This window comes from Macaca fascicularis, chromosome 2 (assembly GCF_037993035.2).
Source record: "Macaca fascicularis isolate 582-1 chromosome 2, T2T-MFA8v1.1".
Lineage (NCBI taxonomy): Eukaryota > Metazoa > Chordata > Mammalia > Primates > Cercopithecidae > Macaca > Macaca fascicularis.
In genome coordinates this window covers 24,771,267-24,791,248 of record NC_088376.1, presented here as the reverse complement: position 1 = coordinate 24,791,248, position 19,982 = coordinate 24,771,267, and the positions used below count along the sequence as shown (strand labels likewise).

Sequence of the window (19,982 nt, the reverse complement as noted above, 5' to 3'; positions counted from 1 at the left end):
ATATTAGAAAAAATGGACTAAGGACATGAACAAACTACTCACACAAGAAATACAAATGGTGAACAAACATGAAAAAATGTTCAACCTCAGTAGGCATCAAGTTAAATACAGGTAAAGCAATGACAGATTATTTTTCTGTTAGTTTGGAAAAAAAAAAATGAAAAAGCTGATAATGAGTTGGTGAGAATGCCCAGAAAGACAGTAAATTGTACATACTTTTATTGAAGGGCAGTTTGGCAGCATTTACCAAACATTTAAAATGTATACAGTGGTCCAGGAATCCATCCTCCAGAAGTACTCAAACATGTCCTCGAAAGATTTATACAAGACTGTTACATAGTTTTAACAGCAAAAAATCAAAATCTAAATGTGATCATAAGGGGAATGGAAAAATGAATGCCAACTCACTATGCAAAGGAATGCCTTATAGTTACTAAAACTAATGTGCTAAGTCAATATGTACTGTCCCAGAAACACAGCTATGGTGTGTTGTTACAGAAGAAAATGCAAGTTGCAGAATATCTATGTGATTTCTATTTAAATAAATAAAATATGGAAAAATGAGAGTCAAACCATTAACTGTAGTTGCCTCAAGGTTGAAGCGGGTATTGGGTTGAAGAGAAGAAGGGAGTATCTTTTTACTTCATACATACTTCTTTATTATTTGAATTTATTATAATGCACATCTGTTATGTTTTAATTTTATAAAAGATTTAAATAAAACTAGGCTAGACCAGACCATGGAATAAAAGTATTATGAAAGAAACAAAAATTAATTACTTCTCTCATTGTAAGTGCAACCCACAGATAGCCTCCAGTGACTTGGGGAGGGAAAAGAACAACATTAATCAAAGATATAATGGAACCGCTGGAGGACAGTGGATCATAGCCTTGAAGAATCCAAGAAATGGCAAAGTGCAGACCGCAAATTCCAATAATAAAATAATTATGTTTTTTAAAAAACACAGGAAGAAAGTGAAAAGAATGCTGTCAAAATCACCACCATGTCTCTATCTATGACTTGCTAATAATCCTTGAGTAGAGAGCGGACAAACATCTATGATGAAATCTATTTATAATGCTAGTGCTGCAAAGGAACACCTGCCTTGTGGAGTGACTGTGCTATATATGGCTGTTATTGTGTGTATACCTTATTTACTTATATTCTTCTAATCATCCATCCATCCATGCAGTAAACATATAGGGTAAGAGGGATACAGAGATGACAGACAGTCCTGTGAGGGGAGAAACTTGTTTAGCACTGGTTCTCCAGTACCTGGAACATAGTAGGGGCTCAATAAATATTTGTTGAATGAATGCATGGGCTCCCATCCAGTGAGAAAACAGAAAAGTAAACAGACAACTAAAAGGCAGTACAGGCTTCCAGCTCCATCCATGTCCATGCAAAGGACATGATCTTGTTCCTTTTTATGACTGCGTAGTATTCTATGGTGTATACATATCACAGTTTTCTTTGTCCAGTCTATAACTGATGAGCATCTGGGTTGATTCCATGTCTTTGCTATTGTGAATAGTGCTGCAATGAGCATATGTGTACATGTATCTTAATAACAAACTAATTTATTTTCCTTTGGTTATATACCAAAGCTATAGTGTGTTCTCAATATTTATAATGTATAAAGTGTTCCTTCATATTAGAAAAAATGGACTAAGGACATGAACAGACTACTCACACAAGAAATACAAATGGTGAACAAACATGAAAAAATATTAAACCTCAGTAGGCATCAAGTTAAATATAGGTACAGCAATGGCAGATTATTTTTCTGTTAGTTGGGGAAAAAAACAAAAAACAAAAAAGCTGATAATGAGTTGGTGAGTATGCCAAGAAAGCGAGTAATGGAATTGGTAGGTCAAATGATATTTCTGCCTCTAGGTCACTGAAGAATTGCCACACTGTCTTCCACAATAGTTGAACTAATTTATGCTTTCATCACCAGTGTAAATGAATTCCTTTTTCTCTGCAACCTTGACAGCATCTGTTGTTTTTTGACTTGTTAATAATAGACATTCTGACTGGCATGAGATGATATCTCATTGTGGTTTTAATTTGCATTTCTCTAATGAGTGATGTTGAGCTTTTTTTCGTATTTTTGTTGGCCACGTGTATGTCTTCTTTTGAGAAGTGTCTGTTCATGTCCTTTGCCCACTTTTTAATGTTTTTTTTTCTTGTAATTTGTTTAAGTTCCTTGTAGACTCTGGATATTAGATCTTTGAGTACTAGTATTTTGAAAAGAATCTTTTTTTTTTTCTGAGAGGTAGGTCTCAACCGTGGGCTTAAAATATTCAGTACATCATACTATAAAAAGTTGTGCTGTCATCCGTGCTTTGTTCTCCCACTCATAGAGCACAGGTAGAGCAGGCACAGCCTAGTTTTTAAGGGTCCTAGGATTTTTGAAATGGTAAATGAGCATTGACTTCAACTTGAAGTCACCAGCTGCATTAGACCCCTACTAAGAGAGTCAGCCTGTCCTTTAAAGCTGTGAAGCCAGGCATTGATTTCTCTCTAGCTCTGAAAGTCCTAGATTGGTATCTTTCAACAAAAGGCTGTTTCATCTACAATGAAAATCTGTTTAGTGTAGCCAGCGTCATCAATTACCTTAGCTAGATCTTCTGGACAACTTGATGTAGCTTCTATATCAGCAGTTGCTGCTACGTCTTGCACGCGCCTTGTTCCTTGGTCACCCCCAACTTTGCAATTTTATGTTAGGAAGATGGCTTCTTTTTTTAAACCTTATGAGCCTACCTCTGCTAGTTTGCAACTTTTTTTCTGCAGCTTCCTCACCTCTCAGCCCTCATAGGATTGCAGAGAGTTAGGGCCTTGCACTGCATTAGGCTTTGGCTTAAGGGAGTGTTGTAGCTGGTCTGACTGTCTATCCAGACCACTAAATCCCTATCAGCAATAAGGGTGTGTTGCTTTTTTTTTTTTTTTAATCATTCCTGTAGCACTTTGTATTTTCTTCAAGAACTTTTCCTTTGCATTCACAACTGGCACACCTCATTTGACTGTGCTTTTGTGTTTCACATGTTGTTGTTGTTGTTGTTGTTGTTGTTGTTGTTGTTGTTGTTGTTTTACAGATTGAAGGTTTGTAGCAAGCCATGTCTGTCAGCCCCATTTTTCCAACAGCGAATGCTCTTTCATGTTTCTGTGTCACATTTTGGTAATTCTCACAATATTTCAAACTTTGTTATTATATCCTTTATGGTGGTCTGTGATCAGTGATCTTTGGTGTTACAATTGTAATTGATTTGTAATGGCCTATAAGTGTTCAAGTGAAAGGAAGAGTCACATGTCTCTCACTTTAAATTGAAAGATGGAGGTGATTAAGCTTATTGAGGAAAGCATGTCAAAAGCCAAAATAGGCCAAACATTAGGCCCCTTGTGTCAAGCATAATGCTATTGCACACATAATGGACTACAGTATAAACATGCACTGGGAAACCAAAAAATATGTGTGACTCAGTTTATTGTGACATTCACTTTATTGTGGCAGTCTTACCAGACCTGTAATATTCCAAGATATGCCTGTATTTGCAGTACAATGATAGAGATATGAACAGGCAAATCAGAGATGGGACACATAAGACTACTAGGAAGGCCCTGGAAGACATCCTCAGGGAGGCTATGCTTGGACTAAATGTTGAGAAATGAGTAGAAGCCTGCCAGATAAAAAAGTAGAAAAGGTTATCCCAGGCAGAAGAACCAACATAAACAAAGGAACATAGTCATGAAAGAGCAGGGCTTAATTTTTTATTGCATATTTTCATAACTTGATTCAGGTAATCAGATGTCCCAGAAAATACCCCAAATTTTAAAAAATATCTTAAGTTTTAAAAATTCTTATGGTAATGTCATGTAACTTCCTGTCTAATGTCAGATCTAATCATGTTAAACACATTTTGCAAGGGTGCCATATGGCAAAGGGCTTTTATTTCAGGTAAATGGTGAAATTGTTGGTCCTTTTATTATTTTTTAAATTTTTATTTATTTATTTTTGAGGTGGGGTCTCACTCTGACACCCAGGCTGGAGGGTAGTGGCAGAACCATAGTTCCCCACAATCTTGAACTCCTGGGCTCAAGGGATCCTCCAGAGTAGCTGGGAATATAGGCATGCACCACCACACCCAGCTAATTTTTAAACATTTATGTAGAGGCGGGGTCTCGCTATATTGATCAGGTTCATCTCAAACTCCTGGCCTCCTCGAGCAGGGCTTGTTTAAAAAGCTGAAAGTCATTTATTATGGTTAAAGCATGAGGGGACGAGGCTAGAAAGATAAAGTCTGGATCACAGAAGACCTTGGGAGCCTTGCTGACTTTGGGTTTTATCTGAAGAGAATGTCTTTAAGAAGACAATCAGATTTATATTCTTAAAAGATGCAGACAAAAACGTCTTTGTCTTTAATTTGTATATGCTTTACAAGGATTAATTCATTTAATTCTCATAACAAACTATGGAGTAGGTACCATTATTCTCCCCATTTTGCAGTAGAGAAAACTGAGGCACAAAGGGGTTAATAATTTGCCCAAGGTGACCTAACACCGTGGTGGAACTGAGTTAAAAACCCAGACATTCTGGATCCAATGCCCATGCCCTTTTCCACTATGCTTTTCTCTCTTTGTGTTTCTTCCAGATGCGTGTGTTTTCTTATGAAAGGGGAATAAAAACTTTTTTCACGTAATTTCTTCCATACCACCTACCAACCAAGATAGAATGTTCTTTGGTCTTGCAAATAGAGTCGTTCAGCAGTTCAGTAGTCTGTCTGTCTTTTCTCCATTTCCTCAGGATTCACTTTCCTCTTACGACTTAGCTGCTTCTTATCCCTTTTAGTCTGGATTTTTAATTTTAGTTTCAGGGGTACATGTGCAGATTTGCTATATAGGTCAATTGCATGTCACAGGGGTTTGATGTACAGTTTGTTTTGTCACGCAGGTAATAAGCATAGGTAGTTTTTCTATCCTCACCCTTCTCCCACCCTCCACCCTCAAGTAGGCCCTGGTCTGGTATCTGTTGTTTGCGTCTTTGTGTCCATAGGTACTGAATGTTTAGCTCCCACTTATAAGTGAGAACCTGCAATATTTTGTTTTCTGTTCCAGTGTTTGCTTAAGATGATGGCCTCCAGCTCTATCCATGGTGCTGCAAAGGATGTGATCTCATTCTTTTTTATGGCTGCATAGCATTCTATTTTGTATATATACCACGGTTTTTTTCCTTATCTAGTCTACCATTGATGGGCATTTAGGTTGATTCCGTGTCTTTGCTGATGTAAATAGGGCCACAGTAAACATACACATACATGTTTCTTTATGATAGAAATATTCCTTCAGATATACCCAATAATGGGATTGCTGAGTCAAATGGTAATTCTGCTTTGAGTTCTTTGAGAAATCACCACACTGCTTTCCACAGTGGTTTGTGGAAACACTTTACACTCCCACCAGCAGTGGATAAGCGTTTCCCGTTCTTCATAACCTTTCCAGCATCTGTTATTTTTTGACATTTTAATAATGGTCATTCTGACTGGTATGTGATTATATCTCATTTTGGTTTTGATTTGCATTTCTTTAATGATCAGTGATCATATTTTCATATGCTTGTTGGCCACATATATGTCTTCTTTTAAGAAATGTCTGTTCATGTCCTTTGCCCACCTTTTAATGGGGTTCGTTTTTTGCTTGTAAATTTGTTTAAGTTCCATGTAGACTCTAGATGTTAGACCTTTGTCAGATGCATAGTGTGCAGATATTTTCTCCCATGCTGTAGAGTGTCTGTTTATTCTGTTGATAGTTTTGTGTGTGTGTGTGTGTGTGTGTGTGTGTGTGTTGTTTGTGCGTTTGTTTGCTGTGCAGACTCTCATTTAATTAGGTCCCATTTGTCAATTTTTGTTTTTGTTGCAGTTGCGTTTGGAGTCTTCATCATGGAATTTTTGCCAGGGCCTGTGTCCAGAATGATATTTCCTAAGTTGTCTTCCAGGGTTTTCATAGTTTTAGGTTTTACATTTAAGTCTTTAATCCATCTTGAGTTGATTTTTGTATGTGGTGTAAGGAAGGGGTCCAATTTCAGTCTTCTGCATATGGCTAGCCAGTTAGCCCAGCACCATTTGTTGAATAGGGAGTCCTTTCCCCATTGCTTATTTTTGTCAACTTTGTCAAAGATCAGATGGTCGTAAATATGTGGCATTATTTCTGGCCTCTTTATATTTTGTTCCACTGGTCTTTGTGTCTGTTTTTGTACCAGTATCATGCTGTTTTGGTTACTATAGCTTGTAGTATGCTTTGAAGTCAGGTAATGTGATGCTTCCAACTTTGTTCTTTTTGCTTAGCTATTCAGTCTCCTTTTTGGTTCCATATGAATTTTAAAATAGTTTTTTCTAATTCTATGAAGAATGTCATTGGTAGTTTGATAGAAATAGCATTGAATCTGCAAATTGCTTTGGGCAATATGGCCATTTTAACAATCTTCTTCCTCTCCATGAGCTTGGAATGTTTTTCTGTTTGCTTGTGTCACCCCTGATTTCTTTAAGCAATGATTTGTAATTCTCGTTGTAAAGATCTTTCACTTCCCTGGTTAGCTGTATTTTATTCTCTTTGTGGCTATTGTGAATGGGATTGTGTTCTTGTTTTGGCTGTCAGTCTGTATGGTGTTGTATAGAAATGCTACTGATTTTTGTGCATGGATTTTGTATCCTGAGACTTTTGTGCATTGATTTTGTATCCTGAAGTTGTTTATCAGATCAGGGAGCTTTTGGGCAGAGACAGTGGGGTTTTCTAGGTATAGAATCATATCGTCTACAAACAGGGATAGTTTGACTTCCTCTCTTCCTATTTGAATGCCTTTTATTTCTTTCTCTTTCCTTATTGCTCTAAGAATTCCAGTGTAATATTGAATAGGGTAGTGAGAGAGGGCATCCTTGTTTTGTTCTGGATTTCAAAGGGGTATGCTTCTAGCATTTGCTCGTTTAGTATGATGTTGGCTGTGGGTTTTTCATAGAGGGCTCTTATTATTTTGAAGTGTGTTCCCTCAGTGCCTAGTTTGTTGAGGGTTTTTAACACTATGATATGTTGAATTTTAAAAGCCTTTTCTGCATCTATTGAGATGATCATGTGGTTTTTTGTTTGTGTTGTTTATGTGATGAATCACATTTGTTGATTTGCATATGTTGAACCAACCTTGCATCCCAGGGTTGAAGTCTACTTGATCATGATGGATTTGCTTTTTTGTATGCTGCTGGATTTGGTTTGCTGGTATTTTGTTGTGGATTTTTGCATCTACGTTCATCAATCCCTTTTAGTCTTATTCCCTGTCTCTGTCCTCCCTTTTCTGTAAACCCTTTGGCTTCCAAGATACCAGGTGTAGCTCCAGCAATTAAAGAGGCAAGGTGGGAGTTGTCTGAGCCTTTTTCTTCTAGAATCAAAGGTGCACATACCACAAATCTCAAAAAATGCAAAGAGGTAGAGTACGCAATATGACAATTTTTTTTTTTTTTGGAAAGACAGTCTTGCTCTGTCGCCCACCTGGAGTGCAGTGGCACAATCATGTCTCACTGTAATCACTACCCCCTGGGCTCCAGTGAACCTGCTACCTCAGCCTCCCAAGAAGCTGGGACCACAGGTACATGCCACCACACCCAGCTATTTTTTATTTTTATTTTTTTGTAGAGATGCGTTCTCACTATGTTGCCCAGGCTCAGTCTCAAATTCTTCGGCTCAGGCCATCCTCCTGCCTCAGCCTCCCAAAGTGCTGAGATTACACGCATGAGCCACTATGCCCAATCAATATGACAATCTTTCAATCACTTTGCAAATAATAGTGATTGTTAGTTCACAGGTATGTACTCTTTGCTTCTAAATTGTATAGGGAGACAGAGGTGAGATGGAGGAAGTAGAGATGAGAAAGAAGAAAGCATGTTCCCCTTCATCAGTGATCTTGCAGTCTTACGCTTTCATTCAGGTTACTATTTTATGACTGGTATTTTGTCAACACAAATGCCATGATGCTGGGAGCAGTGGCTCATCCTGTAATCGCACCACTTTTGGAGGCCAAGGTGGGAGGACACTTGAAGCCAGGAATTTAAGACTAGCCTGGGCAACATGTGCCATCTCTACCAAAAAATAATAATAATAAACTGGACATGCTAGTGTGTGCCTGTAGTCCTAGCTACTCAAGAAGTTGAGGCAGGAGGGTTGCTTGAGCCCCGGGGTCAAGGCTGCAGTGAGCTGCGATCCCACCACTGCATTCCAGCCAGGGCAACAGAATGAGACCCTGTCTCAAAAAAAAAAAAAAAAAAAAAAAACATGATTTTTACTAAACAGATGAGGAAATGTGGTTTAGAGGAAAGCTTTGTATACCCAACTTCCATTTCTATGATATTCTGTTAACCACACTGCAGATCCTATACCTCTGCCTCAGGAAACTTTTAATACCTGCCAGACTGGTATTTGGGAGAATTAAGTGGTTAAAGTCATCTAACTCTGTTCTGTGTAAGTCTGAACATGCTCCTCTTTTCAAAAGTGTAAATTATTGACCAAAAACAGAAAATGTAGGAGACTATGATTTCAATTTACTTATCTACTGATAAATTTCGTGGTTTTTCTTTAGTAAAGATGAGGAAAACTGACATGATAATCTCAAATATTAATAAAGATTTGGGAAAATAGGAACAATCTAGAAACCCAAAATGATGGGAAATATTTTCTTCTTGTTAGAGAAATAGGGTACAGTAATTTATGTTTGGAGACTGGCTTGGGTGGCAGAGTGAGACCCTGTCCCAGAAAAAAAAAAGAAAAAAACTATTTGGTTGATAACATGTTTTTTATTTTTTTTAATTACCTTTTAGTTTTGCTAGATTAATTTTATTTACCATTTATTAAGTTTAACATTCTGCTAAGAAACAATATTTTCAGACTTTCACATTGAAAAGTTCTCCCATCGTTAAGCATATACAACTTACCATTTTCAGCAGAGATTCGTTTTCACAACTAGCTCTTCAGGATTATTCCACTGAGCTGAATCTTTATGTGCAGCATGTGAAAAATTGGTTCGTAGCCTTTTTCTCCTTTCATGAAATACTAGCTTAAACATTAGCACTGCTACTGGGGATAATATTCAGAAGATCATAGGGACATGTAGATTGATATGAGAAGATAATTACTATGTTGAATAGAATTTTAAATGAACATCAAATACTAATTGTTAGTGGTCTTTTTTATTTTTTTAGAAACAGAGTCTTGCTCTGTCACCCAGGCTGGGGTGTGGTGGCATAATCACAGCTCACTGCAGTCTTAAACTTCTGGGCTCAAGTGATCCTCCCACCTTAGCCTCTCAAGTAGGCTGGACTATAGGGACACACTACCACACCTGGCTAATTTTTGTTGTTTTTTGTGGAGATGGGGATCTCACTGTGTTGCCCAGGCTGGTCTTGAACTCCTGGCCTCAAGCTGTCCTCCACCCTCAGACTCCCAAAGTGCTGAAATTACAGACGTGAGCCATCACACCCAGCCAGTAATATGATTTTGTTTTAATTCTTTCATTGTGTATTTTTACTTTATCTCTTCATTTTATACTTTAAACAAATTTAAGATTTGTATAACTTCCAAAGATGCATGCATGGTAATTGTCCTCACAGCGTTGTTTTTAAAGCAAAAGTTAGAGAATGCCCAAACATCTTAAAACAGGAAATTGGTTCTTAATTCAGGTATTAGAAATGATGAAGTAGATCTACAGTTATCTATGTAAAAAGTTATTTACCATATCAATATAAAAATCATAGTTATTTTTTAAAAGATTACAAAAGCAGACTATAAATTAATCCCTTTTTTTTTTTACATCATATGTTTAGAAGTGTAGGAAGAAAACATACCACGATGTTAACAGCAGTTTTCTTTGTGTGGATTTATACATGAGATGGTCTTTACTTTCAACTTTCTGTCTTGCATATTGTCTGAGGTGGTTTTCTAAATTATTAATTATGGTTTTTATAGTTAGTGTGTATAATTTTGCAGGTGGAAAAAATATTTTTAAAATCAAATTTGAAAACGTAAAAGAACCTTGAAGCAATTAAATGCTATTTAAGCATGGAAAAAAAAGTTTGCACAACGCACTCTAATTGTTACCAGCGCTCTAACTTGTTTTTTGCCTGTACTGAAATACTGTTAACACTTGATATGACACATTCTCCCACCCCACAGCTTCTTGTTCCCTTTATTCTTCATTTGTTTCCCTCCACCCCCTTTGAGCTGAAATGGCAGACCTGTCTTATTCCCAGTGTGTACACTCTGAATGTGGGTACAATTTGAGGTGGAACATATACGTCACTGTCGTTCTTCTGACATTGAGCCTTACCTTGATCAGTAAGTTAGAATGAATCTTCAGTGTGTTTCACTAAGTTCTATTTAATTAAACACCTATCTTGAGTAATACAGACTTAATTAAGCTATTAAGGATACCCATGTTTCACCCTACTCTTTGCATTCTAGAATGCCAGGAATCAGAACAAGATTATTTTTTTCAAAGGTAGAGAAATGTGACTCAGATTTCACTTTGACCCTTAATGCTCTAATGTCATTACTTAGGCTCAACTGAAAGGCTACATTTTTTTAAAAGGATCCTGACCAATTGCCAGATATTTTGTATCTGCATTTAGTATTGCTGGTTTAAATCTCGTTGAATCTTGACTGGACTGGTTGAAATGGTAGAGTTTTGGTTTCAACATCTGAGAAAATGAAGGAGAAGAATCACAAAGAGTAGGCAGAGAGGCAAAAGTTTTGAACAAACCCACATACCGAGTAGTCTACTAATTGTGATATAAGTGAATATAGGAAACTGGCTTCTCCCTAGAATAATTATTACAAGATTTGCACAATTCCAGGAACACTTAAGCAGGGTCCTGTTGAGCAGGCTTTCAAAGGCTTTGTTATCATCAGCCTCAGCAGATGGGTTAAAGGTGGTGTTTCTTCTATTACACGTTTCATATTGAGAACGTATGACCATGAGTGCCTTACAAGGTTAGTCTCAGGATCTTCGTAAGTCACAGGTGGTGTTGGGCCACAGACATACTTCCATATTCTTTACTATTTTTTTCCTACTAAACATTAGCTTTTGATGATTTTTCTCATTTTCCCTATTGGTTCCTTCTTACCTGACTGCTCTGATATACCCAAATTCCCAATACCAAAAAAAGGGGAAATAAAAATCAGGGAAAGAGTGAAATTAGAGAATTGGAGGGAAAAGAATAGAATCTGGGATCTTTAGGAACCTACGTTACTTTTCTTTTAATTGCTTTGATTTTTTTTTTTTTTTTTTTTTTTTGTCTTTTTTTTAAAGAGGGTCTCACTCTTGTCACCCAGGCTGGTATGCAGTGGCACGATCATAGCTCACTACAGACTCAAACGCCTAGACTCAAGCGATCCTGCTACCTCAGCCTCTTAAAGTGCTGGTATTACAAGCATGAGCCACCATGCCCCAATTTTTTTAATTAAACGTTGACCCAATCAGTATTCTGGATAGAGAGCTATCTCCCAGCACCCTGTAGTTAAGAGGGTGAATTCTGGCTCCAAGCCCGGCTCCACCCCTTGCTCCACGTTGGGCAAGAGACTCAGACTCCTTATGCTCCAGTTTCCTCCTGTGTCAGCTCCTCAGAAATCCATGTCATTAACATATTAGAGTTTTAGGATATGGTAAGTCACGGTGAGTGTTGGCTATTATTAACATCTATTAGTATTTCTGTAATAATGAGCTATGTAGGTTGGATGTTCCCAAATTTTGAGGAAGAAGTAGACTCTCTCTCCCGTCTTTTGACTGTGTCCAGCTCAGTCTCTGACGTCTCCTCAGAGAAGGTAATCTGGCAGGAGAATGCCACCTGCCTGTGGTGCTAGACTACGGTAAGGAGCTGTCCAGACCACCAGACTTCTTCCCAAGAGAGCTCATCAAGAGCCCTGGAGTGCCCCGCCCACAGCCCACCTGCATTTTCTCCGTGAAGTATCTACTTGAAGACAGGCAACTCATACCTGTAATCCCAGCACTTTGGGAGGCTGAGGCAGGAGGATCACTTGAGTCCAGAAGTTTGAGACCAGCCTGGATTACGTAGTGAGACCCCATCTCTACAAAAAAATTTAAAAATTAGCCAGGCATTTTGCACATGCCTGTGGTCCCAGCTATTCAGGAAGCTGAGGCAGGAGGAGGATTGTTTGATCCCAGGAAGTCAAGGCTACAGTGAGCTGTGATCACACCACTGCATTCTAGCCTGGGTGACAGAGCAAGACCCTGTCTCAAAAGAAAAAAAAAAAACCAATACAAGGGGAGCAAGGTGAGAAGTATGTGGTGGGGACAGGGAAAGAGAATAAATAAGACTTGTCAAGAAATATGACAAGAGCTATCAGTAAAACACAGAGAGTTGACTCTTCGGGCAGCTGGTGTGCAATGTAGTCTGTCAGCAGCAGGTCACTGGCTCAGCCACAGCAGTGGTGGTCCAGGTTAGAACAGCGGCTTCTCATCTCCTCCCCTCCCACTCCTTGCAAGTTTCTGAACACTCTTTGCCCCACGGTGCTGGTATTTACTGACTCCCACCTCTGCTTTCCTTGCAGCTGACCCTCTGGTGGGCAGCATCGCCACACAGTACATGACCAACAGAGCAGAGCACGACCGGATGGCCAGACAGTGGACCAAGCGGTACGCCACATAGGGGCCTGCTGCCTGCCGCCCCCGCGGGACCTGTGCAAGCACATTCACCAAGTGCATCGGTAGCCCTGCCCACCCCTCCAGACCTCGGTTCTTATTTTCCTATTTTTATTAAATTTGGAACCATTTTGTGATGGTATGTTGTCCATCTTCCCATCCCACTTCTTCCTGCCCCACTTCCTCTCTCCCACACTCTCTTTCTTCTCTCATTTTATTCCCTTGTTGATTTCTGTTAACTTGAAAGATTTGGGATTTTTTTCCCACCTCATCATAGATGGGAACTTTTGTTTTCAGTGCAAACAATGTTGGAGCTGTAATAGTAAGAGCTTTCTTACAAAGCTTTGTATTACTGTGTGGTTTTGTTTTTTTTGTTGTTGTTTATTTGATTTTGGGTTTTTTTCCTTTTGTGTGATCTTTGGGAAAACACATTCAGAATTATATCTCGTTTCTACTTAAATGTAGTGCTTAGGGTTAATTTTTTGTACTGAAGTCTTTATTGGTGGGTGCATGCTACTGGGAACAAGTTTTTGTACAAAAGCTTCAATCAGAATCACTGTGCATTACTGAGACTCTGTTTATCACTAGCCTTCTGTCCCTCACGCAGAAGACTGTTGGATTGAACAAAATAATATGTATTTTGATTTACTTAAAGTGCTTGTAAATTTCTTAGGGACCTGCCACTTTTGACTGTGGATCAGTTGATGTACACTTGTATTATTAAAGCACTCAATAAATCACTGTGGCTGATAAATGCACTTCTGGTAACCCGACATTTGCTTTGTGTCCTGGTGACCGCTGTAGCCCTACGTGCAGTGAGGCTTGTCTAATTCAATTACAGGTTCAAGTGTATTTTTCATCTCAAAGCTCTAATATTTCTTTGTAGTTGAGTTGCTTAGCATGTGGAATTTCTCCAGCTGTCAGTAGCCTGATGATTTTATGGTTGTTATAGTAGATTGATATTATTTTACATATTGACTGGACATTCTTTCTGTTACAACCTTCTTTATCAATAATTAAAATATGTAACTCCAAAAATAGCCTTCTTGTGAAAGTGAAGTCTGAGCTAATCGTTGTGTTCAGCCACTTTCAACTTTATTACTCTCAAAATTGTTACAGTGATTGCCCTCAAGCTTTGTTTTGTTCTTTTTTTTTTTTTTCCTCCATGATTTTAGCGAAAGAAGTAAACTCATCTGTATTGGTCACAGTCAGCTCATTCAATGACCGGTGTCGTCTGGCTTCACCTTCAGGCTATTTTCGTGTGCAGCTATAGGAGGCAGAGGAAACATGTGGGCGGAGTAGTTTCTAAACACGCTGACTTGCTGATTGATAATTCAGGGTTATTTGTGTAACAAAGCGTGGTGGAAACTCCTACTCCTGCTCCACCAAATACAGTTACAGACCCTACCTTACGCTTGGTCTCATTTAAGGAGCCATTAACACCTTCACTGCTGAATAGTAGGATTTATAAACATAAGTCATCCACCTCTAAATATTTTAACATTTAAAATGCCTGATTCAAAAGATAGTTTTTGTTGTTTTTAACTAGTTAAAAATAAATCCTAAGAAAATACATTTAAATATTGCAAATGCCACTTTTAAACCCAAGTACCTGAGAATATTTTTTGTCTTTTTAATAACGATTTTACCATTCATTTTATTTAAAAATATTTCTCAGCATAGCAGGACACTGTATGGTCTCTGATGCACTACTCAACCCTCTAGTTGTAGCAAAAGGAGCCAGAGACAGTACATAAATGCATTGGGCAGAGCTATATTCCAGTGAAACTTTATTTACCACTATCAGCATGGGATTTGGCCCATTGGTTATAGTTGGCCAATCCCTGATACAGACCACCATAGACTGGGGGCTGGATGAGAAACAAATAACTATGTGTCATTTTTTTCTTTAACATAAAATAAATTCAATATAGTACAACACTAATTTTTGGAAAATTGCTCAGAATGTTTAATTGCCTACAGAGTTTCTTACCACAAAGTTTTTTATTTTTACTTGAATACTTTAGATTTAAAAATTCAGCACTAAAAGCATTGAACCATGGAAAATAAAATTTTATTAAACTGCTTTTTTCCCCTACTTTTGGCTGATTAAACCAAACCCATAATACTAATACTTTTAAGGGCAATCTTTATAGGCAATTTTTAAATTAATTTTTTTTTTCTGTAACAATGGGGTCTCACTATGTTGCCCAGGCTGGTCTCAAACTCCTGACCTCAAGTGATCCTCTTACCACAGCCTCCAAAATTGTTAGGATTATATAGGCTTGAGCCACCGTAGCCAGCCAACACGCATTTTAAATAATAAATATATTACATTCCACATTTCACATCTACTTGTATATCAGACCTTTTTTTTTTTTTTTTTTTTTTTTTTTTGAGACGGAGTCTCGCTCTGTCACCAGGCTGGAGTGCAGTGGCACCATCTCGGCTCACTGAAAGCTCTGCCTCCCGGGTTCACGCCATTCTCCTGCCTCAGCCTCCCGAGTAGCTGGGACTACAGGCGCCCCCTACCTCGCCCAACTAGTTTTTTGTATTTTTAGTAGAGACGGGGTTTCACCGTGTTAGCCAGGATGGTCTCGATCTCCTGACCTCGTGATCCGCCCGCCTCGACCTCCCAAAGTGCTGGGATTACAGGCGTGAGCCACCGCGCCCGGCGACATCAGACCGTTTTAAAATGTGTTATTATGCCAGACTTGGTGGCTCACACCTGTAATCCTAGCACTTTGGGATGCCAAGGTGGAGATCGCTTGAGCCCAGGAGTTCGAGACCAGCCTAAGCAACATGGCAAAACCCCATCTCTGCAAAAACATACAAAAATGAACTGGGCATGGTGGTGCGCGCCTGTAGTCCCCGCCACTCGGGAGGCTGAGGTCGGAGGATCACCTGAACCAATGAAGTCGAGGCTGCAGTAAGCCATAATTGTGCCAGTGCACCCCAGCCTGAACAACAGAGCAAGACCCGTCTCAAAAACAAAACAAAATTTGTGATATTTAGGAACCAAAGATTACAACAACTCTAGTAGAAATTCTAGTCACTGACCTGTTTGTTTTCCTGTGACCCATTTTTAGGTTTAGTGCCAATCTGTGATATGAAGAGGCTGTAAAACTTCTCTCCCCAGCTTTATGAATTATTAATACTTCATGACAAATGTACACAGCCCTCAAAATGTAAAAACTAGAGAAACTCCAGAGAAGCCAACAAATGTAGTAGAGCTTAAGTCTAGATTTCAAATAACATGGTAATTTTACTTGAAATCTATAATCACAGCAGGCAATACAATTTCAATAAATTTTTTAAAATGCATGTAAAATAAGATTTAAGAGTAATTTGACACTCAGTAAACAAAATTGTTTAAAAATACAGGGATAACATTTCTAAAAGTTAGGAATTATTTTGTACCATAATAATACTAAACTTTTCACACTACTTACTGCCAGGTATAGTATTTGTAGCTATGTTAGATGAAGTGTTGGCAGATCCTTGACGGAGGCAAGACCATTGGTTATTGAGGAAATGGTTTGAGATTATATTTGTTGATCTTAAATCATTCAAAAGGTTGTGTCCTTAATTTGTAATCAAGCTGCAAATAAGTGGAACATTGTTTATCTGTTCTACATGAATCCACTGATGATAGCAATTGCAGAAGTAGTCAGTCTTTTCTTCTTATTCCAAGATTAGGAAGTAAACGTGGAAGTTCATCATGTAAACTTATTTAGGAATTAAAAAGAAAGGAAATAATATGTATTCAGAATGTACTATAGCAGGCTATCATAAGTCATCTAATAAAAGCTCAGCCTACCCCTTAAGGGTGTAGGTGGCCCTCAGTCAGAAAAAGCTAACCAGGTGCCAAAGCAAGATTGCCATTCAAGCATGTGACACCAGAGCCCTTGCTGTCAACTGCAAAACCACATACACCTTTCCTTTGACTATGAGGGCATACCATAAAAATGAATTGGCGTAATTCAGTCTTAGAGTCAAGGAGGAGTCTAATTCTTGAGTGGTGGGGTTTTGCCATCTTCAAAAAATGGGAAAAAAATGTTGAAGAAAATGGGGACTTGCTATTAGATGGGAGACCAAACAGGAGGGACCGGCATTCTAATCTTAGAGGTACTGCATGCAGATTTGACCGGCCATGGGGAAACGGGTCGCTTGGAAAACCCCTGAACTTCTGTACTACAATAAAAGGGGTGTTAATTATTGTCAGGCAGGGCAACTTTTTAATGTATTTTTAAAAAGAGAGGCCTTCATACTTAATAATGAAAACAGTTGAAATGATACCCAAAAAGCCCAACCAGAGTATCCTGACCACCTGCATTTTATTGCAAGGTGGCTTTATAACTGTCAGAATGTCCCTACTGTACAGGACACTTTCATATGTGGACCAGGACTGCGAGCTGAATGAGCACACCCTGTACCTGAGCTAGTCCTACACTAGTCCTCAGAGGCAATGAAGAGCTGACCTAGTTATAGTCTGAACCCTAACGTTTTAAGCTACAGCAGATCTGGAATCTTTGGGAGTTGAGACCATCAAGGAGTTAGAGTAGCTTGGCCTCTGTGGACGTTCCACGGTAGCCTTGCGTTTCCCCACATCCATGCTGCCGCCTTGGGAGCCAACTGGAACATTCATTCTCTGCTAAGTAGAAGGAATGTTCACATTCCTTTCACTCTCGCCTTCCACCAGGAGCACTGGTAATGTGGGTTAAGGTTATCTTAAAATAGAACGTCTTATGTCTCAGGAACCCCTTGGTTCTGGACAAACCAAGACTGTAGGTCACATGAGCTTTTGTGCTCAGAGTTCCAAGGGAAGATCACAGGCAATGCCTAGGACCAGTTTTTCCCATAGAAATGTTTTACTTAAGGATCATTGATGCACAATGATCCCTTTAGAAGAGAAGTGCACTCTACTATCTGAGAAACCCTGCCCCTCTCTCCGGCTTCCACACCTAGGCCCCTTCATTCATTTCCTGCTTCTGAAGGCCTCTGAGGGATTTAAACCAACTGCAGCCTTTCTTCACATCTCTGAACGCGGCTTAAGGTATGTGTGTCTTTCTGTGAGGGAACAGGAGTAGTCTGAAGACATAAGCTTTTTGAGAGGATTTCTTAAAAGGAACGTGTGTGAATTTTTAAACATGGGACCCACACAGGAAAATGGAGGAGATGTGGTAACTACTGATCTGTCTGATGTGTTTATAAATCCGTACAGTCAAAGTGGGGGCCAACCCCAGTTAATCCAGAATGCCCAGTGTCAGAGTTTTCACTTCTGGTGCGGAAGCAAACCTTACCCACTAACCTTGGCAACCTTTGGAGCCGTGTGACTCCCAGTCCCCCTCTCACAGCATCCCCTCCTTCCCCGCAACATGACCCTCATCCGTCTTTTTAAAAATTAGATAGGAGGTTAGAGTTCAGGATGACAATCACATCCTGGTTTATAGGAAATTGAGGCCTCCTGAGAAATCATGTCAAGCTATGCAAGAGAAAAGTAGCAGATGCTTTACAATTGGTGCCTCTGAGCACACTGAGAAACACCAACCAAGATTCTTGTACTTAATCCATAGTTGTACAAAGGGGCAGTGCGAGGTCACGCTCTGCTGGTGAGCCTGCCACTGTGCCAAAATTGCCTAGAAGTAAGATGATCACATTCGTCACTGTCTGTTCAGTCTCCAACTTGAAACTACTGACGAACAGGTAAATACGTGACGACGATGGCCGCCACCATGAACTTTGACAATTTTAGTCCCTGTCCTTTAGACCAACAACTGACTTTATGCTCACCACCAAACAGCTCTCAAGTACTGTGATTTGAAAATCAAAGCAGTGGATGGTCAGTTATTAGAAACCTCTGATGAGAAACTCCAGAAGCCATTATTAATTCCCCAGAGACCCCATTCACTTTAAGCAATCTATGAGGAAATTATGTTAAATTCCAGCATGACTGTGCATTTTTACTTAAATGTAAAACATATGCCTGTGTTAAAGAATCCCCAAATTCCCATGTGTTCTTAATGGGTGTAGTAAAATACTAGGGTGTACTTGTCAGTCCGGATTTGGGCTGCTGGATTTGGGGGCAATGGTAATGTTTAGTTATTGCTTGGATTTTTTTTTTACAGATTTATGGGGTTACAAGTAAATTTCTGTTACATGGATAGCTTACAATTTTTTAATCATCAAATGGGAGAGAGGAAAAAATAGGTTTATATAAAAATTGTTTTTTAATATAACAATGAAATTTTTATAAAGTGAGTATTTTTAAAGTACGTTTACATAAAGATACTACCTTGCTAGGTACTACAAAATAATCTAGAGACTGTATGTATTAAACCCCCAATATGTTTGTAAGCAATTTGCACTTCATCTGTTTTGTGGATTAAGAGGTCACAGGGTAAATTGCTGGGTCCGCACGGTCAAGGGAGAATCAGAAATGGGCTGTCGTTAAGAAGAATAGAAATTTTGTCAGAGTGGTATTATTATTATTTATGGCAAGAGATTGAGAGTGTATCCTCTATTTAGGGAAGATGAATGGGGAACTATAATTCTTTCTGAGGCAGAGTCTATAAATTATCCCTAATATCCATTCTCCTTTTCTTCCTTTTATTATAAATGGAACTATTGGAGTTGCAGCGGGGCATGTGGCCACCCCACTAGAAACTAAATTCCCCAACCTCCATGTGATAGGTTGATTACAAACAATGGTCCCAGTCCTTCCCAATGTCTACATCTTTTGCAGCTTCTTTCATGAAAAGGTGGAGTCTTTGTTCCCCACTTGACTGGCCTCATGATTTGCTTTGACCAGGAGACTCTGGAAGTTATCTTGTGCCAGTTTCCAGCCTTGGCCTCCAGAAGTCTTACACGCTTCCCCACTTTCTTGGATTCCTTTCATGCCTTGAGAGTAAACCCCAGGCTAGCCTGCCAGAAGGTGAGAGATCATGTGGAGAAGAACTGAGACGATCCTAGACCAACCAGTCCCCCCGTACATGCAGGAACCCAGCCAAGATCAGAGCCACCTACCCCATGTGTGTCTGATAGCAGATGCTGCATCAGCCCGACCAAGACCAGATAAACTGTCCACCTGATCCTTACATTTGTGAGCAATAGTAGAAGGTATTGATTTAAGCCAGTAAGCCAGTGGTTTGTTACGCAGCAATAACTAACACATTTCATTAAGCTAGGCATAGCTGTGGAACAAAATTCTGGTCAAAAGAAGTGAACCGAAGTGACGGGAGCACATTGGCAGATCTCATCCTGTAAAATGAAGCAGCACACCCTTCACTC

At 39.2% G+C, this 19,982-nt stretch overlaps 1 protein-coding gene across 1 annotated transcript in view; it reads left to right on the top strand.

Moving 5' to 3' along the window:
* Positions 1–13,450, top strand: part of UBE2E2 (ubiquitin conjugating enzyme E2 E2) — a 386,475-nt gene extending 373,025 nt beyond the window's left edge. Inside the window, exon 6 of the mRNA XM_045385212.2 lies at positions 12,602–13,450. Within this exon, the coding sequence (XP_045241147.1) occupies positions 12,602–12,699 (98 nt within the window). The 3' untranslated portion in view covers positions 12,700–13,450. The remainder of the gene's footprint in view (positions 1–12,601) is intronic.
* Positions 13,451–19,982: the final 6,532 nt, after the last annotated feature.